A 23736-nucleotide genomic window follows, 5' to 3' on the forward strand; every position below is an offset into this window, starting at 1 on the left:
AATAATCAGAGTACAAATGTATAAAGTAGAAAAAAAATTGTATGTAAATTTGTTGAAAACTAAGTAAATTTTGGATATTGTTTAAGGACATACTTTCATTATGTGGACTTGATTATAGAGATGCTTTGCATATAACATTGTACTTTGTAGTCCTAAAATCAGATCAATCGAATATTTTTATCACATAATTATTTGTGGTTAAAAAGTTAAAAATCAACATGTTTAAAATGAACGTACGGACATTCTGGTTACAGTTATAGAGTTTTTACGCTTTCTAAATCGTACCTAACTACTACAGGAATCACCATGCAAAGTGTGGAATCGATAGGGCAATTCTAACTTATTTAAATTAACTAAAAGAGCTAACTCTGTCTGTGATAGACGGACGTGCGGACCAACCCTAACTATTGAAAAGCTTCGCTTTTAAAAAAAGGAAAACGCAAATTGATATTGTACATATATCATACGTGGATAGAGATTTTTGTCGTCGATTTAGGTTGCTAATATAGATCTCAGATTTTGGTCAATGCGTTTCTCCATCATCAGGGGAGGAGAAAGCCCAATCTGTCCCGATTTTGTATCACTTTGAAAAGTGCGATTCCAGTAACGTCATATACGTTTCGGGAAAGAAAAAGGGAAGGGGGGGAGAAAATCTCTTCAAAAGAGATGGGAGGAAAGGAAGAGATTTTCTTCCCCCCTTCCCTTTTTATATGACGTCACAGGAATCGCACTTTTCAAAAGTGATACAAAATCGGATTGGACTTTCTCCAGGGGAGGGGATGTGGTAATGTCAAAAAGGGGTGAGTTTTGTTATATTAGCCAGATGGAAGAAACATTGTATTAGGGTATGCAAGAATATCCACGTATTTTATATCCATTATCACAGAGGATTCATGAAATCATTTTATTGGGGAAAATAAATCCATTGGATTATAAAGATATCCGGTAAGGAAAATCCTAAGTTAAATCATTCACGTTATGTTGAAAAGTACAAAATAGAAGAACTATATGTTTTATTTACATAAGCAGCGCAACAATAACATTTGGGGAAAAGGGATAAGACAATGGCCGACCAATTGATGTACATCCCCAATGATGATACACAAAATTTCTCCTTCTGTAGATTAAAATTAGTGGTAGAAACGTTTGAAACTTACCATAATGAACCAGTCAATCAAAATTCACGTATTTTCCTAAAGTTAAGCCGACGAATAATTGAAAGTGTTATTATAAAACTTTAAAGGTTAGTGCATTAAAAACCCCATTGTCCTCTCTGAATAACATGAAAATACCAAGAAAAAAACATTAAAGATCCGTCGGATCATAACAGGCGCAACTCATTATCATGTTTAGTTAGAACTTCCAGATAAAAAGATCGTCGTGCAATCAACGGGTTGGTTGTCTGTCACTTTACAGAAACCCCTCCACGGCCGTTCGGAAAGAAAAGTAGACATAGCTTCTTTTAGTAATACTTGGATGTTGACTTACAGTCGTGGACAGCAAAGTAAATGAATAAGTATAGATGTAAAATCAAAACAACTAACTACCTCTTTTCGTCTGCTAGCAAATTGCTTTCTGTTGCTTTTGGACTCTGGTGTGTTTTTATTTTTGATGCTATTAGTTGATTTCAATGACCCAATTAAAATCTGGACAGGGTTCCGTCCCCCCTTTAAACAATATACATGGACATTATCACAGGAGAAACTTTCCAGTCAATTTAGCTTATTAATATGGACATCATTTATTGGTCAGTTCAATCACTTAGTAGAAGGAGAGGAGGTGGGGGGTATCGTTATTTTAGTCAGCTGAGAGCATCACTTTATTACATGAAAATCTGATGCAAAATCGATTAAGGTACTATACCTGGTTGGAAGACCTCATATTTGAGTTTACAAACAACATCTGATACAAAACTGGGCTCGGCACCAGAGAAGAATGGCACAGAGGCCACCAGGGCTCGGCAGTTGTAGTTTATCACTTCCTAAAAAGACAGATATATTAAAAAGAGAAAAAAAATGATTGAAATCTGAGTAGGTCAAATATTTTGAAACAATTTATAAGGTCTGAATAAGTATGTAAATTCAAATTTCATATGGGATCTAGAGGGATAATACAATAGGTGATAAATTGATATACTAAGCTTATGATGATACTAAATTAACCCTTTTGTAGATTAAAATAATTGGTTGAGACGTTTGGACACTTAACTTAATGAACAACCAATCAAAATTCAATGAAAGTTACCAAAGTTGTTAGTCCAATTAATAAGAAAACCTTATTTTAAAACTTTTGGGACTAGTGTACTAAACAGCCCACTCCCCCTCCCTCCCTGCTTTAAAACATACAATTAAAAATAAAATCAATAATACAAAGTAGTACGATGTCTTTCTGTCTGTCTGAAGCTTAAGATCTCAGTAATCACTGAACCGATTGGGCTCTATTCTTCAGGGAATATACCTACTGGTCCTGTGATGGTTTTAAGCTATTCTCTTATAAAATATCGCCCCCACCCCCCCCAAAAAAAAAGTTTTATTTTTAAATCTAAAAAACACACAAATATGTTGATCAAATCTCTTGGGGCAAAGTCCCTAGAGGCTAGGGGCGAAGCCGCGAGTAAATGATAAAGTAACTCTATGATAAAAATATCAACAACCAAAGTTAAAAGAAATTCAATTACAACAAAAAAATTTAAATGTATAAATTTTGTAATAATTTATTAAAACCCAAGCTAACAAAACTGGTATTAATTTTCATGATTTTTAATTTAATATTCGTGGAAAATCGTCTCTATTACGTTGCTATACATTATTTTTCAGTATGACTGAGAAGTGAGAACCGATTCTAATCCAGCAGATACTAATCGGTTTCGAAACCATCCTTGAAATTTTGTAATGTAATTATGTACTGTATATGATTTACTAGCCAAGAGCGCGCTATGAGCGCGCTATTGGCTGCGCGTTCCTTTTCTATCTTGATATTTTATTTGTAGGATCAAAATATTATTTTGTATTTCAATTATTATGTATTACAATTATTAATTCAAATTAATACATCTTTGAATACAATGTTATTTACATAATCATCAATTAATGCAATTTTCAAATGTTCTGGTGATCCTACTCTTGATATAGCAGCATACAATTGACCATGTGTGAATACTTCAGGTCTAAGGAACAATCCTACAGTTTGCATAGTTTGACCTTGAGATTTATTGATGGTGAATGCAAATGCGATCTTTACGGGAAATTGAATTCTTTGCCAGTCTTCAGGCCAGGTTTCAGGTAAGGGAACAAATGTGATTCTTGGAATTAATACTTTTTCCTGAGTTTCAACAACAGTACACTCTAATACTCTGTTTGAAATCAAGCCATTGAATATCAATTTAGTTCCATTACACAATCCTTGTTTCGGATTCAAATTTCTTAGTAGTATCAGTGGGACACCTGGCTTTAGCATGAGAGTGTGAGGAGGAAATCCATCAGGGGTAAGTGTATGGAGGTATTCTGGATTAAACCTTAGTTCATGTCTAGGATCTGTACATTTATCTGTGCTCTCAAGTTTTACAGCTAAGCTATTTAGTTTCTGCATAGCAATTGTATTTAGAGCATTAACCTGACGATTAGTTACTGCTAATACAGCCCTTCCTTTTAACCATTCAGGATTTGATATATTAGCGTTGATATTTGGAAATACCATGTCTATTAACCTATGCATAGCAAGAGTTTCAGAGGTTATTTTGATGGCAATCATATTTTCAGGTATTTTTACTTGAGATTGTATACCATTTCCTATGTCTAAAGTCCATCTATCAAATGCATGAAGGTTAGGATTCTGATTGGCATTGACCCTCATGTTTGTAGATAACCTTTTGATTGTGAAAGTAGCCCACAGATTGTTTGTGTTAATACAACGTTGGGATATTGTATCTTGTGTGGCATTTTTGATTACAGGCAGACATTGTCTGAAATCTCCTGCAAGGATTACAATTTTCCCTCCAAATGGTTTTTCTTTAGTGTTCATTATATCACGAAGAGAGCGATCTATAGCTGACAACATGTATGAATCCATCATAGTTGCTTCATCTATTATTAATAGTCTAGCCTTTTGTACAACCTTGGCAAGGTTGCTTTGAACAGGTATGTTGAGAGTAGAATCATCCTTAGGAGTTAATGGAGCTTTCAATCTAGAATGGTAGGTTCTACCCATGTGTAACAAATTTGCTGCAATTCCTGTAGATGCCATTGCCAAGCAAATTTCTCCTTGCTCTGACATAGATCTTACTGATTTTAGGATGGTATTTAGTAGGTATGTTTTCCCACAGCCACCACAGGCATCTATGAAAAGCCTCAAATCAGATCTTTGTTGAACAGATGTGATAACACAGTTGAATATATCTCTTTGATCATTTGTAAGCTCTCTTGCTAATTGTTCAGCTTCTTCTTGTAGTTGAACCACATCAAAGTCCAATTCTTCTCTAATTGCTGTTGGTTGGATAGTTGTCATGTGCTGGACTCTCCTCAAATCTTCAATTGTTACATTTGGAAGTCTGTACTCAGCTAGTGTTTTATCTTGAGCTGCTAGGTTTAATTCAATATCTTGTAGAATTAATGATTTTAGCTGTTGTTCATCAAGTTCAACATTCATTGCTAAGGCTTTTCGTTCATAATCATCCTTCCAAGTATCCCAGAATCTTTCAAATAGCACTCTTGGTTCTTCTGGATTACAGAATATCAGAATCATTACAAACAGTCTTCTGAGTTGAGGGCTCATTTTAGTATGGGATGCTTCCTCTAAAGCATTGATGTATTCAACATCCCCTTGGAGTAATCCTAGCCTCTCACATACTCTTTGGTAAGTTTCACACACTTCACCATTAACGGTTCTTAAATCTGTGAAACTTGTTTTTCCTTGACAATGATTGTGATGTAGAAGCATTCGCAAGTAGTACAAATCCCCTGATGCAGGACCAACACTATGCACACGACCAATCGTGTCATGTTTTTGTTTACGAATTGCCCATCTTCTATGTTTTGATTGGTAGGTATATAGCTTTGGCATATCTACATACTTGGGCATCAATTCTAAGCCTGCATTATTAGCTTTTAATTCTTTATTTAATCTGAAGAATGCTGTCAGCTCTGTCTCTTTAAATTGCTCAAGGTTTTCTATTTCTGAACCATCCTCGAACACTAATTGTTGTTGATTTTCTAAGTGAACACGGAGGACATTGACAGAGGGATTTTGGTATTGTAAGGGGAAGTCCAGCAATCTCCATGCAGCTTCACATGATCCAACAACTCTCATGTCAATGTAGTTCTGAATTTCATCATTTCCATTTACAGTTGCACTGACCATTGCTCTAGAATTACCCTTTGTAACATATTTGTACAGATATTTGGCAACTTTTGTAGAAGTACAGCTTTCTACATTGATGTGACAATCATATTTCAACAGTAGATATGGATTACATGGCACAATCCAACTGTTGTCAATTACACGATCTTGTCCACCTCTCTGAATGTTGATGGACCTTCCACCATCAATTGGTTTTCTTCTTCTGTACACAGCGTAATTAGTTTCAGGATTTATTGTTGTTTCTCTTTGAAATTGTTTTGGAAATCCTTTGCTACATTTGCCATCCTTTAAGCATTGTGAACCACATGGACCATGTACCATTTGGCGAGACACCAAATCTTGTAACTTTTGTCTATTTTCTCTTTGAAGTTCACTTATTGTTGGATCATTTGGATCAGGGGGAAGTTCTGCTATTACCAGTTTATCAACTTCATTAGGTGATTGAACTCTGTCATCATTTGCAAGTATTATTAGTATATGAACATGTGGAAGACCACGCTTCTGAAACTCAATGGTGTACATCAATGCAGCTACTCTTCCAAATATGCCTCCTTTGACAATATCATCTACCAGTTGATCTTTCTTTAGTTTGAATATTCTTGAAGTTAGATCTGGTCTATCCTGTGCAGTTTGATTTGGATACAGCTGTGATTTGATTTCTTCCCAATTAGGATTACAGGTCATTGTAATGAAGAAGTCTGGCTTTCTGTATTCTCGGCATATAGCTATGCCATTTTGAAACTTGGCCTGGTACCAACGTGGACCTCCACTGAAGGAACTTGTTAATATCACTGGTCTTCCAATTCGTTCTCCATTTGGATTATTTACTGCATTTCTTACTGAGTCATATTGATCACACCTCAGCTCTTTTTGATGTTTACGTATATAGTTGAGACTGTTATTTTCTGCTTGTATCCAAGACATACATACCCATTCTTGAAACAGCCTTCCTGTCTTATGTATGAAATTTGCAAATAACCCTTCTCTTATCATCATATGGAAGTTGTAGAATTCACGTGGGGATATTTGAGACCTATTAGTGCCGTCTAGTTGACCACTTCCCTCTTCCCAACCATATGTACCTCGGGGAAAGAGCAGTGTGAATCTTAGTGGCATGGCAGCTCTATGGCGTTCAGGAATTGATTGGACCACACCATTGAGACGTATTACAATGTCATTGTGATTAGAATTTCCATCTGTTAGTACAGATATTTCACCTGTATTTGTGAATTCATTATAAACTCTTTCATGTGCTCCTTGTGGCCTATGTTTAGCAGAGATAACAACTTTACCTTCAGCAAATCTCTCTGCTGGTAAGTCTCTTAGCTGTTTAAAGTCTCTTGCGAATGGATTAAACTGTTTAATCTCAGGAACTATATTTTCGAGAATTGACTTTATAAGCTCTTTCTCTCTATTACTTGTGCTTAATGGCAGATACAAATTCTCATATCTCAAAGTAGTGTCATCAGTAGAGTCATGTATATACAATTGTGCAAACTTGGTTGTTTCGTTTTCTGCATAATCCCGTGGTCCAAGTGAATGATATATTTTCCCTTGAAATATAACTCCACTACAATTTAGATGATCTGGTTGTGTAACTCTAAGGCTTGACATAGATACACCATTATTGATAGTTCTGGAGAACTTACGGAAGACACTTGATTCTTCTGAATCATTATGTATCAGTCTTTCTATCTCAGGAGTTGGTCTCGGAAACACTGGAACATTACTTAATAGTCCCTTCATACAACACATACTAAGTGTTTCTCTCAGATATTTCAATGCCCCACAGAAGGTACATCTATAGACCATGGATCCTATGGTGTCATCAGAATCTTCTAATGGTAGTACTTTATATGTGCCATTTACAATTTCTTCTGACAATCTACCCTCTCCTGGTCTTGCTTTCGAGACATTTCCAATTTTCATTTTCTTTAATCTCATACTTGCATGATCATCACGAATGTTATCTCTTCTTCGACCAAGACGCCTTGCATCATGATGTGCTCGTACTTCCAGCTGAAGTGGAACATTTCGTTGATTAGCCATTTTAATCTGAAATTAACATTATATATTGGACAATTTTCTTTTTTTTTGTTACATTACATTACTATGATTACATTTATTCAGCTTGTTCTTGTGTGAATGGGCTGTCAAACCATTGCACATCTATTTGATCTTCACTGGAATTGTTTTCTTTCATAGGTGATTTGAACCATTCAATTGGTAGAATTTCATCATCATCACTCATCATTCCTGTTTGGATATCTGGAGAACCAATTTCAAAGTTTGATACAACACTTACCAATTCATTTGCATCTAGTACAACAGGAGTTTCTTGCACCGGTGAGTTGAACCATTCAATTGGTAGAATTTCCTCTTCATCACTCATCATTTCTATTTCATTATCTGGAGTACCAATTTCAAAGTTTGATACAACACTTACCAATTTGTTTTTTTCTAGTAGGATAGGATGATTACTGTCAGAGTTTCTAGTCATTAGGATATTCTCTTGGGAGATGTCAGGTAGGCTGTCTGGTGAATTTTCAAATTTGTACTTCTCTTGTGAGATGTTAGGTAGGCTATCTGGTGAGTTTTCAAATTTGTACTTCTCTTGTGATATTTCAGGTAGGCTCTCATGTGAATTTTCAAATTTGTACTTCTTTTGTGAGATGTTAGGCAAGCTGTCATGTGAATCATTTTTATCTGTTTTACTTTTTGTTATTCCCCAACCAGGAGAGTGTGATGAATGTGTTATTTCATCATCATTTTCAGCGTTATCCCAATGTGAATCATTTCTAGTTGGTGATATACCCCAATCAGAGGAGATAGTTGAGATGCTCTCATCATTGAAATTTTCCTCCTGGATGTCAGTTTTGAGCATTGGAATATTTTCTAGAGTTACATTCTGATTTGTTGATATACCCCAATCAGAGGAGAGAGTTGAGTTGCTCTCATCATTGAAATTTTCCTCCTTCATGTCACTTTTGAGCATTGGAATGTTTTCTAGATTTACATTCTGATTTGGTGGAATATCCCAATCAGATGAATTAGATGAAATGCTAATTGATTTTTCTTCACCATTGACCACATCATGAGAAGAATCATTTGTGATTTCATTTTCAGATGATGAATAGTGTATACTAAGCATATCGTAATGCATTTCGTAACAATTTACATGATTATTGTCAATTGTGTCTTCCTCACTGAACATATCATCACAGACTTCATCATTGACATGAAATTCCAAGTATGGAGCTGGTGCCATTTCAGAGTCTGTATGGCACTGGTATTGCATGTTATTCATATTCTGAAACTTAGTAACAATCAGTTTTAATTATTGATTCATAGTTTATTATTACACTTATGCCCCTGTTTTTTTAGTATTGCATTTACAGTTTAAGCTCCTGATCAGCATATTGATCATATATTCTATTAGAAGCATTGTATTTAATGTATTAATTTTAGATTTAAGTACAATGTTGAAAGTTCCAATCCAGTGATTCAATTCTTCAATATCTATTGTTATACCATTTTGACACATTTTGTTCTCTGAAATGATTCATTTATATATTTGACATACATATTTAGTCTACATCATCATAGCATTCATATGGATATGTGTGAGGAATTGGCGAACGATTAGATCTTTTTATTCTGGATACCAATCCAATCATGTATCTGATTAATGCCCAATGATTTTCTGTCTGGATTAGACATTCTATTATGTTTATCCATTCTGGTTCATCTTTTATGCCACATTTTATGCATACATTATTTGGATTCATTATTGTCTGAAAGGAGGGATATATACATGTAGTTTATGATTAGTGATATACTAATATTTTATGTCATTTTATTACAGAACAATTTATTTTCTAGAGTGATACATATATATTTTCTTTTCTATATTTACATTATTACAGTATTATATTTTTACTATTTATTACACTGGGATTTACATATTACATTATGTTTACACTATTACTATACTGTACTATTTATTACATTATTACATTATCTATATTTTATGACATTACCATTACACATACATTATTGCACTATTATGACACTATACAGTATTTATTACATTATTACATTAGCTATATTATCATTCATTTTTTACATTCACTAATTTTATTTTTTTGCTATTTGGTACATTTAGACTTAGGAAATTCTCATCTTCTGTGTCTGTGTCATCAGAACCAAGGGTTCTGTCGCTATCTCTGTCCTGGATATCTCTGTCCTGGAATCCACCATTTAGTTCTTGCCACAGGCAAGCTCTCCCTTCTGCTAGACCATCACCATAGCTGTTTTGCATATTGCAGATGTTATCTAGTTGTCTTTGGCTACGGATGATGGTCCCGCAGATATATCTATACAACATATTATACCTTTATTTGAATTGGCTTGAGCACACTATTTTTAGAGTGATTAGCTATTATATTGACATACCTTCCTTAAGACATTGTCTTATCTGAGTTTACAGACTAAGTGCATACCTTACATATAGAGGTAATGTTCATGATACCACAGACATACCTATAGAACATGTCTATGTTCTTTGTTTGCAGACACAGGTTTACCATATCTACAAACTCAGGAGTAGACTCTTTGATTGCTTCCATCAACCTGGTGATTACCTCATCCCTTACAACCACAGACATTATCAGATTTCTGAAAGTAGCTCAAGGGCTGAAATCTTGAACATACTTACATGTGACTTACTATCTCATTATCATACCTTCCTCAAGTTATTATCCAGTCTGAGTTATCATACTAAGTACATATAGTTCTAACGAATCTATGGGTTGAGAGCATACTGCTGGGCTATACTATAGATGTAGGACAGACTGCTTATCTATCACATACTACATTATCACAGACATATATAGTCTGGGACTACAGCAGCACATGAATATGGTTGTTTATCTACTTTTACCTGGTTTGAAGAGTAACCTCTATGAGAACCACGGATTATGAATTAATACTTACACCTGAGGGGAGTCGAACCTGGAGCGTGATAACACCATGCAAGTGTTTTACCACTGAGCCATGGAGGCTCATACAATTTGTTATGAAAATTAGTCTCATTTGAAGAACATTTTGCCTATCTAAAATGGTACAAAGTTTTGCTAAGTACAAAGCTTAGTTAAGTAACATGATGTTTATTTGTCTACGTGATTGTACTCAAGGATATCACTAACAATATGGTTCTCCTTTACAGGGTAGCTTTAACCTTTTAATTGCATGCTATCACAAAATATATCTAAGATCTTGCTAAAACTGGAGAAAAAAAAATTGAAGCAATTGGGGGATTTGAACCCGCCCTCTTTGAGATTTTCATAAATCTAAATTTTAAAAAATAAGTTAGGTTTAACCACTGTGCCATAGAGGCTCACACAATTTGAAATGAAAATTAGTCTTATTTGAAGAACATTTTGCCTATCTAAAATGGTACAAAGTTTTGCTAAGTACAAAGTTTAGTTAAGTAACATGATGTTTATTTGTCTGTGTTTGTACTCAAGGATATCACTAACAATATGGTTCTCCTTAACAGGGTAGCTTTTACCTTTTAATTGCATGCTATCACAAAATATATCTAAGATCTTGCTAAAACTGGAGAAAAAAAATTTAGGCAATTGGGGGATTTGAACCCGCACTCTTTGAGATTTTCATAAATCTAAATTTTAAAAAATAAGTTAGGTTTAACCACTGTGCCATAGAGGCTCACATAATTTGAAATGAAAATTAGTCTAATTTGAAGAACATTTTGCCTATCTAAAATGGTACAAAGTTTTGCTAAGTACAAAGTTTAGTTAAGTAACATGATGTTTATTTGTCTACGTGTTTGTACTCAAGGATATCACTAACAATATGGTTCTCCTTTACAGGGTAGCTTTAACCTTTTAATTGCATGCTATCACAAAATATATCTAAGATCTTGCTAAAACTGGAGAAAAAAAAATTTAAGCAATTGGGGGATTTGAACCCGCACTCTTTGAGATTTTCATAAATCTAAATTTAAAAAATATGTGACGTTTAACCACTGAGCCATCGGCGATCTCCACAATAGTTGGCAAAATTTACATTATTTAAAATTACCTATTACTTGCATGCTATTACAAAATATGTCTAAGATGTTTTATAAAATTACAAAGTTTAGTTAAGTAACATGATGTTTATTTGTTTGTATAGTTTTAATATCCGGTATCCTGCCGGATATTGAAAATGGCCGGATATCCGGCCAAACCCTAGAACCAATATGGTTCTCCTTTACAGGGTAGCTTATCCCGGGAAGATTTGTAACTAATTTGACCCCACCCCCTAAACAAAAAATTTATTTTTTTAAAAAGCAAAATTAAAATTGTTCAAATAAATAAAAATGACTCTATCTTCCCAAAAAATAAACATTAAAAAATAATTGAAGCAATAGGGTGGACTTGAACCCGCACACTTTGAGATTTTAGTAAATCTAAATTTTAAAAAATATGATAAGCTTTACCACTGAGCCATCGGTGATCAGATCAATTACTTGCAAAATTTAGATTATTTAAAATTACCTATTACTTGCATGCTATTAAAGGTAATAAAATTTTATTTTTTTTTTATTTTTTTTTTTACATTTTTTACATGAGGTAGGTACATATTACATATTACATATTGTAGATCAGGTACATATTTAATTTTCAATTTGGCCAGAGTATCACAGGTTATTTTTATCACAATTTTAAGTCCGAAAGTTATCACATTTATCACATTTACTGAGTGCGGCGGCGTTTATTGGCTGCTGCCACAGCATCGTCCCTCTCCCTTACCCTAATTTCCCTTGCTGCCCCTTCCCCAACATCCTCCACCCTTCCTTCTTCCACCCCCTCATTCACCACCTCAATCTCAACATTGTTCATATCAGCCCATGCGGCTGCACGCCCCATGGGCAACCCTTCGATCCTTCCCTGCACCAACCCTGCCTGATATCCCTCCTCCCTAACCTCCTCCCTCCGCTGGGCCCTGAGCACGCAGGACACCATGTATGTTCTGTAGGCTTGCAAGCCTTCAGGGGCGTTAATTAAAGCCCTAAGCACTACATCCAATTCAGGATGCAAAGCCTGCAGTTCAATGTCAAGTCTTTCGACCACAGCTAATGGGATATGATTCATCTTTAATCTGAAAGTATTATATATGGTCAATGAAATGTTTGGTTACATGAAGTTAGGTATAGCGGACACAACATTAATTAATTAGTAAGCAACACATTTCTTTATATAATTTATTTCACAAATTAGAGTACAGTATTATAGACATACGTTAGACATGAGCTACACTGAGGGACGGAAGTTTTCAAAAATTAAAATCTGTTTAAGGGTCTTGCTCTTATAGCGTAATGGTATGATAGGAGTGAACACAGTGTGTGGGTTGCGGGTTCAATCCTAGCTGAGAAAATACTTATTTTTAATTTCCTTTTAAAGAGAGAGGGAGAGAGAGATAAAGTGAAAAAGAGAGAAAGAAAGTGAAAAAAAAGAGAGAGGAAGTGAAAAAAATTTTAGATCATTCATCCAGATTTGAATCCGCTATCTTTACATTACGAAGCACATACGTTAACCTCCATACCAAGAATGCTGGTATTATTGTGTAAAATTTAGAGAGATATATCGAGACAGAGAAAGAGAGATAGAGAGAGAATATTTTTTTCTTTATCACGAAACCTCCGTACCTAAAAATTTGTATTTTGTAGATTTGTAATTTTTTTTTTAATTTGATTCTTTAGGTTATATTTAGCTTTTTTTTGTTCAAAAACTTGTCTAAATTTTTTAATCTTCAAAATACATATACCCCAATTATCACTAAACCTCGATACTCGAAGAGAGTATATCACGAAACCTCCGTACCTAAAAATTTGTATTTTGAAAAAGAGAGAGAGGAAGTGAAAAAAAATTTTAGATCATTCTTCCAGATTTGAACCCGCTATCTTTACATTACGAAGCACATACGATAACCTCCATACCAAGATTGCCGGTAATGATTATGTAAAATTTAGAGACAGAGATAGAGAGAGAGAGAGAGAGAGAGAGAGAACATTTTTTTCTTTATCACGAAACCTCCGTACCTAAAAATTTGTATTTTGTAGATTTGTAATTTTTTTTTTTAATTTGATTCTTTAGGTTATATTTAGCTTTTTTTTTGTTCAAAAACTTGTCTAAATTTTTTAATCTTCAAAATACATATACCCCAATTATCAATAAACCTCGATACTCAAAGAGAGTATATCACGAAACCTCCGTACCTAAAAATTTGTATTTTGAAAAAGAGAGAGAGGAAGTGAAAAAAAATTTTAGATCATTCTTCCAGATTTGAACCCGCTATCTTTACATTACGAAGCACATACGATAACCTCCAATCCAAGATTGCCGCTATTGATTATGTAAAATTTAGAGACAGAGATAGATAGAGAGAGAGAGAGAGAGAGAGAGAGAGAGAGAGAATATTTTTTTCTTTATCACGAAACCTCCGTACCTAAAAATTTGTATTTTGTAGATTTGTAATTTTTTTTTTAATTTGATTCTTTAGGTTATATTTAGCTTTTTTTGTTCAAAAACTTGTCTAAATTTTTTAATCTTCAAAATACATATACCCCAATTATCACTAAACCTCGATACTATTAACATATTAGAGAGAGAGAAAGAGAGAGAGAGAGAGAATATTTTTTTCTTTATCACGAAACCTCCGTACCTAAAATTTGTATTTTGTAGATTTGTAATTTTTTTTTTAATTTGATTCTTTAGGTTATATTTAGCTTTTTTTTGTTCAAAAACTTGTCTAAATTTTTTAATCTTCAAAACTTTATATCTACAAAACACACATCCCCTATTTGAGATTTGGAGGTTTCGTGAATAGTGAATAATACTTTTTTTACTTGAAAAAAAACTTCGAGGTTTCGTGAATCATACTATTTTTACTACCTTATCTATTTTTACTTCCAATCTTTGAAGTTGCATATAGCTTATGTATAGAATGTGTGACTTCTTATCTGGCTAACCCAGGTTCGAATCCCGTCCGAGAGGGCCACCGATTTTGTAAATGTTAAAAATTGGAAGATTTCATTAAATAAAAGTTGTCGCAAATATAGGTATTAAATGACGCAAGGCCATGTGTATTTGTTGTGTCGCGTTATGGCCACATTTGGCTGGCAAGCCAACAGACAATGTTTGACGCTGCATTAATCAAGTAGAAATAATCAGAGAGAGAGGGGACATTAGGCTGTTGATTACACTAGTCCCCAAAGTTTTATAATAACCTTTATTCAGCTGTAGGCTTAACAACTTTGGGGACTTATTCAAGTTTGATGGGTAATTCATGATTTCCAAATGTCAAATCTACAGATTAATAATGTGTATCATCATTGGGGATGTATATAAATTTATCAGCAATTGTCTTATCCTTTTAGATCCCTGTGTAATAATGGCACACATCATCTCTACAACCAAAGCAAGGAGACGTCTGATTTATGTGATTTTAAGTTTTGACAAAAATTTTAAGCATTCAGATTTTGGACTAGTTATTTTTTCGTTAAAAGCCACAGGATGTGTGTCTGTGTATACAAAAGGATCTCGCTAACTGCTGAACCGAATAATTGTAGTGTAGCTTGTCATTATTCCAAGGGAATGTTTATAACTATCTTGGAAGGAGGTTTCACTAGCCTTTCAAGAGAAATCTGCTCTAGTAAAAATGTTACTCCCCCCAAAATTTTTTTACTTAAAAAAAAATAATATTGAAAGTTAGGGGACGACTCACACTCACCCAATTTCTGATTTGCCCATAAAGGCCTCTGGGGGAGTAGTGAATATACAAAAAGTAAGTTTTATATAAGCTATGCTCCTTATCTGAATAATAATAATAAAGACAACACACCCAACACTGGTAACACTGGTGTAGTTAGGAAATTGAAACAAATCCTATAATATAAAGTAGTAACTTAGTAAGTTTTTTTTGTTTGAAGCTAAAGATCTAGAAAATTTTAATTTTATGAAGAGAGGAGTAAAAATTTAACATTCAATGCTTTAAAATTAGTTTCAACATCTTAACTGCCACACAAATCAAATCATGAAGAGTGATAACATAAAGGAATAAGACAATGGACGATAAATCATAAAACTTCCTATAAAATTTTTTCTACATCCCAACTGCAATACAATACAAATCAAATCATGAAGAGTAAATATACATCATACATAAAAATGATGAACTGAAAATAGTTGCCGAATGTGTACGCAGTTTCCTGGGTGTTTCCTTATCCTAGCTCAATATTTACTACTAGCTACAAATCTTCAAACTTCCCTTAAAAAAATCAAAATTTGAATGTATAAACGATATATACATTATACATTTGAATTTTTTAAATTTTGATTTTTTTTTGAAGTTTGAAGCTTTTTTAGCTAGTAGTAAATATTGAGCTAGGATGAGGAAACACTCAGGAAACTGCGTACACATTCGGCAACTATTTTCAGTTCATCATAAAAATATACAAAAACTATACAATATCAGGGAGGGAGGGGATATTGGGTTCTTTATTACACTAGTCCACAAAGTTTTATAATAACGTTTCCTATTCTTTGGACTTACATAAAGTTTGTTCGGTTGGGTTATTAAGTTAAGTGTCCAAACGTTTTAACCACTAATTATAATCTACATAAGTAGTATTTTTGTGTTTCATCAGTGGTGGAGTATATTAATTTATCGGCTATTGTCTTATCCCTTTAGAACCCTGACATAAGATGGGCATACTATCTCGATGACAGACAATCATAAGGCCGAGAATAAACACAAGTTTAAAAGGACAAATAACTTCTTAAAATGCCGATTCTATACAATGATCTAAAGGGATTAGATAACAGTCGACCAGACCAATGTCCCCTCCTCCCAGACAGACAAACTCGATGTCAGACACCCAGAAGGCCGATAATGTACACAAGATTTATAAAGGGCAAATAACCTCTGGAATACTGGTGCTAAAAGTGTTACACTTTTAACAGTTATAAATCTATCTCAACCATAACATTTATAAATTAGTAACTACTGCTGCTTCATAACGAAATATATTTCAAAGAAAAAAATCTTCATTATCAATCGCATCTGTAATAGAAAACAACAACATAAATAAATAAAAAAAAAAGAATTAAGAATTATACAAAAATAGTCAAATGTTAAAATATATCATAAAAAATAAAATTTTAAATTCACAGCTACTGTTTATATCTTTACTTGAACACAACCAAACAACAAATAAAGGAGAAGTGGTCAAACTGGCTGTGTAATGAGAGAGAAAAAGGGAAGGTTATATAGTTTGAAAAAAAATATTTTTAAAAAAACAATTGCAACTCCATTTTGAATCAAGTTCTACGATTTAACAATGGTTCAAATTTTCTAATATAAAACTTTTCTCGTGCTAATCTTATCCAAGGATTATTACTTTTAAGTTGCTCAAGAGGAACAAATTGTAAATGGCAAGGGTTGTGGCCATTTTGTGAAAAAATGTTGTCCTACAGTTTTTACAGAATTTGGTTCAATTGAATTTCTGTGTTCTCTGAATCTATCCACTGCTTTACGTCCTGTTTGTCCAATATATTGTGGATGAGATTTACATGTTCCATTATCTTTATTACAAGTTATACAATATATAATATTTTCTGAATTACAAGTCAAATTAGATAAAATAGGAATAGTTTCTTTTGTTACAGAAGATACAATGTTGTTAACAAATTTAGGTGAAAATTTACATAACATACAATCATTACCACAATGTTTAAAACCTATCTTATTTCTGGAAGGTCTTTTCGGAACTAAACTTTTTGGCAACTTTGCTCTTATGAGAAATTCTCTTAAATTTTTTTGGTTTTGTCCAGCACACCATCGGTGGCTCTGGAAAAATCTTTTTTAATAAAGGATTTTGTGTCATGACCTTCCAGAATTTAAACAAAATATTTGAAATATGTGGCAACCGTGGATCATATTGTAAACTAAGATTTGGGCGGTTTACAATTTTCTTCTCAACTTTTTTCAAGGCAGTTGACCTATCAATTACAGAAACACATTCAAAAGCTTTTAAAATGTAATTTGGTTTGTATCCACGGCTCAAAAGTAATTCTTTTAAAGTATCTAATTGTTTTACAAAATCTAAATTCTCACTGCAAATGCGTTTTAATCTCAAAGCTAATGAATAAGGAATATTTTCAGTTATATGACTAGGGTGACAAGAAGATGTAAGCAAATAAGAACATTTTTTACCAGGTTTAACAAATAAATCAGTTTTAATATGACCATTTTTATCAATTGATATCACAGTGTCAAGAAATTCTACAGATTTAGTCTCGAAATTGTAAGAAGCTTTAAATTTAAGATAAGGATGAAAATTGTTCAAATGTTCAATAAACTTTACAGGGATAAGGGATAGGAAACCTGGCCATTAATTAGGTACCGGCCTAGATTCTAAAGGGATATTGCAACTATTACAAATTACTATCAAACTGGCGGACGCTCCCAAGTAACTATCGCTCTAAACCAATAAGAATCAGCCTGTTTTTAACAACCAATCACCAATTGGCGAAAATTTTAGAAGCAGACCATTCTAGAAAAAATAATGATTTCGTCTGCTACTAAAAAATAAATATAAATGGTGTTAGATCACATTAGCTTAATTATTAAATCTGCTTAGAGTTAAACATTAAAAAAGGGCCATATAGAAAAAACAAAAATAACGGGATTATTTTTTGGAAAGGAGGTAGCTACGAATTTTCATTTGGTAGTTTATAAATTAGATGTTGTATTTTGAATTTTAAAAATTTAATACGGAATTGATACAACACCTCAACCCTAATATATGTACAATACACAATACAACACAGTACAAACATATCACTACGTAATAGTATCCAAAGAATACTTGATAGAATGTTACCCAAGTGCATATTAATTTATTAGTTTGAATTTTAATTAGCAATTAAATTTTCAAATAAAATTTTTACTCATTAATAAAAATGCAAATAATACAAACTAAAATCTGTCTGAGGGAAACCCAACGATAGCTTTCTGACAGTTCAAATTACTAAAGTAAAAGATAAAAAAAAATTGGGAAAGAAAAAACTTCATTTTAACAAAAGCCATTAATATATAGGTTTATAAAAGGTTATGTTTTTTACTTTAAACTAGCTACCTGAATTTGATTCTATACTTTATCTACACACACACACACACAGCTTTTTTATTAGCGTTTTATACGAAGCACTGCGCCATCCCAAAACTGGTTTATTAGGCTAGAAATAGGCCTAGGCTTGAAATAGGCCTGAAATAATATTTTCCTACGTTTCCCATCCCTTATCCCTGAAACTTTAAAAGTTGTTGCTCAGTGCCAGTCCAAAAGAAAAAAATATCATCAATATATCGTTTGTAAAGGTGTGGTTTGATGCCTTTCCATGATGTTAGTATCAAACATTCGATGGCACCTATGAATAAACAAGCAAACGTGGGGGCAACACGCGTGCCCATTGCTGTCCCAATACGTTGTAAATAATAAAGTGTTATTTGGCTTAAATAACACTCTTTTATTTAAACACTTTAACAAATATTTTTAAAACGCGAGATAAACCCATATGTACAAAGATGGAACCTAAAATTAATAATCCTTCGCTTTTTTCTCTGTAAAAAAACATGTTTGGCCAGCAGGGACGTCCAAGCCTTTTTGAGAGGGGTAAAATGAGAGGTTTCAAATAATACATAGGTGGTTTAGAATTTCGTGGATTTTGCAAAAAGTGGTTGATAAGTTTAATATTGTTTTTACAAGTTTTGATAATGTTTTTACAATTTTTGGATATGTTAGGTTAGGTTATAGGCTAGGGGGCCGAGCGCCCGCGTCTAGGCAGGCAAGAGGGCCGAGCGCTGCGGCCATGACCTATATTAACAGTGGAGGCTACTTTCCTTAGGAGGCTACTTTGTCCTGAAGCTACTTTGTCCTGAAGCTACTTTGTCCGAAGCTACTTTGTCTGAAGCTACTTTGTCCTAAGATCCGTTTGAGGGGGGTAATCTAATGTATTTTCAAATTTTGAGATGGTTAAAACGAGGGATCTCCAAGTGTGAGAGGGTTAAACACCCAATTATTCTAATAAAGTAATTTTTTTTCATAGTTAAGATGGGTTGCCTATCTTTAGACTTTATCTAAATGAATGTAAGAAATTAAATGAATATGTTTATTTGTTTGTAATTGATTGTTCTTATATTGGTATTTATTCATGCATTTATCATTTGTAATTGGTAAAAAGTAATTACTATAAAAATACTCTGTATCCCTTTCTTTCCCCCAATCCTTTTATTCCTATTATCGTATTAGGCAAATTGAATGTAAGCCCCACCTGCATGCCAAGCACATTGTCTAGAGGGTATTAAGAGGTAGGATTTAAAAAAAATCTACCCCTCCCTCACCCTTCCCCCGGGTGGAACTTTAAAATTGCTATGTGTTAAGGGGGAGGGATGGGGATAATTGACCCAATAAAAAATATTTACATACCACACTTAGTACCCAAAGTTTTTTAAATCCCGCTCTTTCAATTGAAAGCTTAAAACGTTGGGTATTTTATTAAAACTTGTTTGGTTGGTTTAAACTAGTTTCAACTATTCAACTAATAACTATAATCTTGAGAATAAAATAAGTAGTTTTGTTCCTTATCATTTGGGATGAACAACAATTTATCGTCCATTGTTTATCCCTGAAAATTCTTGTTCCTTACCTCTCTCAGTTTCTCTGAAAGTTCACCAAGAATTGCATCTTCATCGAAAAATTTGCCCTGAAAAATTTATTAAAATTATTATTTAAATTGACATGGTGATCATATAAATAGTTTTCTTTGACAGTCAGTCTGTCAGACATCATACAAAATATAAATATAAAACATGTGGGGGAGGTTTCATGCTATTTTCCTCCAAAAGTGTGGATATTCAACTACTCTTGGGAAATATGCGTAAGTACTCAGCTACTATTGAGCCAAAATCTGTTAATGATTTCAACAAATGCTCTTTCAATCGCCTTGTCCGTATTCTTATCAATGATTGTTTGTGCTTTGCTACCTATAGATGTTGTCATCCTTGTGTTTAGATAAAATATTTATAGTTAAATTTTGTGCTTCACATCTTATGGATGTTGTTATCCAAGTTTTGATAATGTGTTTTGTTATTCTGTTTTGTTTACCTGGTAGCGATGTTCAAAATATTCTGTTATTCTATTTCTTGTCAGAGAGGGAAGCTTTCTATAGGCCATATACTCTTCTACTTGTTTTAACTAAAATATAAATATTATATTATTATATTTCTTGTTAGAGAGGGTAGCTTTCTATATGCCATATACTCTTCTACTTGTTTTAACTAAAATATAAATATTATATTAATATATTTCTTGTTAGAGAGGGTAGCTTTCTATAAGCCATATACTCTTCTACTTGTTTTAACTAAAATATAATTATTATATTATTATATTTCTTGTTAGAGAGGGTAGCTTTCTATATGCCATATACTCTTCTACTTGTTTTAACTAAAATATAATTATTATATCATTATATTTCTTGTTAGAGAGGGTAGCTTTCTATATGCCATATACTCTTCTACTTGTTTTAACTAAAATATAAATATTATATTGTTATATTTCTTGTTAGAGAGGGTAGCTTTCTATATGCCATATACTCTTCTACTTGTTTTAACTAAAATATAAATATTATATTATTATATTTCTTGTTAGAGAGGGTAGCTTTCTATATGCCATATACTCTTCTACTTGTTTTAACTAAAATATAATTATTATATTAATATATTTTTTGTTACAACGGGAAGCTTTCTGTAGGCCATATCTGAAACAACCTAACCTAACTCAAAGAAATAAACATACAAACGATAAATTAATCCCCCCCCCCCCTTCCAGTTTTTAATCTTTTTTAGGGGAGAGGGGTTCCTGAGCTCAACCTGACACTTAGAGGGAAAATTATAAAAATAGGTAAATAAGTATTAAGGTGCAATATAGAACAAAGTACATTTAATTACATAAGGGTATGATTTTTTACATCAATACGAAAATGCAATTTTTATATAATTTCTGCAAAGATTGAAAGTTAGAACATCAAATGTTTTGGTAAAATCAATGAACAAAAACAGTTTTGTAATTTTGACCTTTCATTTCATGAGAAAGAAACATAAAACGATTGGATTTAAAATTTATCCCTAGACTATTCAACTCCATGGATCTAATGGATCAAAACTACACCGTCTGTAGATTACATTGAGTGAAACGTTTGAACACTTAATCAATCAAATTTCAATAAAATCCCCAAAAGTTGGTAAGTCAACAAATTAGAAAGCATTTTTATAAAACTTTGGGGACTCGTGTAATAAACAGCCCAATGTCCCCTCCCTCCCTAAATTTATCCTATCACAATCCCAGACTAGTCTACTCGGGACAGAGATTTGAATCATGGAAGTTTTGCTTTGGTTATAGTAGTAAGCCTTTTTTGTCTGTATCGTAGGATCTCGGTAACCGCTGATCCTAAATGGTTCTTCTTTACATTGTAGATTCTTAAAGGTCCAGGGAAGGTTTATAACTATTTTGGGAAAGGGTATGTACAACCTTCCATGACAAATCTCCCCTATTAAAAATATCTACCCCAACCAAAAAAAATTAGTATATTAAAACCAATAAATTATAATTGAATATCTACCTATCATTATTATTGAATGAGCCAAAACATACAAAATATAAAAACAAATTAAATATTTTATTACATATAAATTGTCTATAATACGATGGTATACCAAATTTTCAGAATGGCTGAGAACCGGTTCTAATCCAGCAGATATTGATTGGTTTTAAAGTCATTCGAGAAAATGATGTCTTGGTTAGAATTATGAAAACTAAAGTTGTAACAATCATTAACTTAAATTCAGTTCAACAAAAACATTCCTAAAGGTATTTCATCATTTTAAAATGACTGAAATATTAAACTTTAAATAGGAGGGATAGGACAATGAATGATAAACTAATCTTTACCTTTTCTCTGTACTGTCTTCTTGATGAGTCCAAACTTTGAATTAAATTAGTGGCGTGTCCAAGAAACATGGCGTAACATGTAGCTCCACTATTAACAACCAAATTCAGTCATTTTAGATTAACAAGGATGGCAACATCCATAAAAAAAGAAAATGAGAGAATAAAAGAAAATGAGAGAGAGAGATAAACATGGTGTAACATATAGCTCCACTGTAGCAACAATCATATTCAGTCATTTTATATTAACAAGGATGACAACATCCATAAAAAAGAAAGAGAGAGAATTTGTTAGAGATAGAGAGAGAGAGATAGATAAAATGCAAAGAATATGGCGTAACATATTGCTCCACTATACCAACAACAACCATATTTAGTCATTTTAGATTAAGCACAACGGACAGACGGACATAAACTTTGAATTAGACTAGTGGCTTGACCTATCACAGCTCACGCCAAAAAACGCCGTCACCCGCCGAATATTAGTTGTTGTTTTGTCTATACTCGTTTTTTCTAATATAAACATTTAAGATTAAGATGTGAACTGATACACAGAGAAAGAAGAATGAATGGAAAAAAAAGAGAGAGGGCAAGAATGAAAGAAAAGAAAAGAAAGAGAGAAAAGAAAGAGAGAAAGAGAGAGAGAAAATGATGTTAAAAGATATGTGTGTGCTAGTAGATAAGGCAGAAATAGTTCTACTTTATTGTTCAATTTACCATGAAAAATCAACTTCTTCAACAATCTTCATATTAAGTTTGGTTCATATACAAGGTTACCAAGTCAGGGATCTAAAGGGATAAGACCATGACCGATAAATTGATGTATAATATCCCTTATATTGATACACAAAATTATCCATTCTGTAGTTTACAGTTAGTGGTTGAAACTTAATAAACCAACCAATTTAAATCCATAAAAAAAAGTTCCCAAAGTTGTTCAGTAAAAAAAATAAGAAAACGTTATTATAAAACTTTGGGGGCTAGTGTAATAGACAAACCATTATCCCCACTCTACCTGAATATACTACAACATCAACAAAGTTTAAGTGAATGACTATGTTTTTTACATCAGTCAGATTCTATGGGGGGAAAACATCACATTTTCCCCCATAGCGTTGCGGACTGACAGACGGACAGACAGACAAAGTGAATTATAGATTAGCTTCGCTACTTAATTTAATTGAATATGTTCCTGATTATGCTGAGCATTGTAAACAAGACATCCTTCAGATTTCCCCCCATAACGTTACGGACTGACTGACGGACGTACAGACAAAGTGAATAAAATATTAGCTTCGCTACTTAAACTT

At 33.1% G+C, this 23736-nt stretch overlaps 2 protein-coding genes across 3 annotated transcripts in view; both read right to left on the minus strand.

Moving 5' to 3' along the window:
- Nucleotides 1–23736, minus strand: part of LOC145312411 (uncharacterized) — a 122736-nt gene that overhangs the window by 19590 nt on the left and 79410 nt on the right. Inside the window, exons 21-24 of the mRNA XM_080151647.1 lie at nucleotides 22430–22517; nucleotides 20588–20677; nucleotides 20130–20186; nucleotides 1864–1981 (exon numbers count right to left, since the gene is read on the minus strand). Coding sequence (XP_080007773.1) covers nucleotides 1864–1981; nucleotides 20130–20186; nucleotides 20588–20677; nucleotides 22430–22517 — 353 coding nt within the window. The remainder of the gene's footprint in view (nucleotides 1–1863; nucleotides 1982–20129; nucleotides 20187–20587; nucleotides 20678–22429; nucleotides 22518–23736) is intronic.
- LOC145305805 (uncharacterized) lies at nucleotides 7389–14480 on the minus strand. 2 transcript variants are annotated; one of them, XM_080147634.1, is made up of 2 exons: nucleotides 10351–14480; nucleotides 7389–9731 (listed from the first exon to the last, which is right to left on the minus strand). In XM_080147634.1, exon 2 carries the CDS (start codon nucleotides 8660–8662, stop codon nucleotides 7478–7480), a length of 1185 nt encoding a protein of 394 aa, XP_080003760.1. In that variant the 5' UTR covers nucleotides 8663–9731; nucleotides 10351–14480; the 3' UTR covers nucleotides 7389–7477. The 2 variants fall into 2 exon arrangements, with proteins under 2 accessions (XP_080003760.1, XP_080003752.1); XM_080147626.1 differs by having other exon boundaries at nucleotides 9898–14480.

This window comes from Acartia tonsa, chromosome 2 (assembly GCF_053477335.1).
Source record: "Acartia tonsa isolate MP-2025a chromosome 2, ASM5347733v1, whole genome shotgun sequence".
Lineage (NCBI taxonomy): Eukaryota > Metazoa > Arthropoda > Copepoda > Calanoida > Acartiidae > Acartia > Acartia tonsa.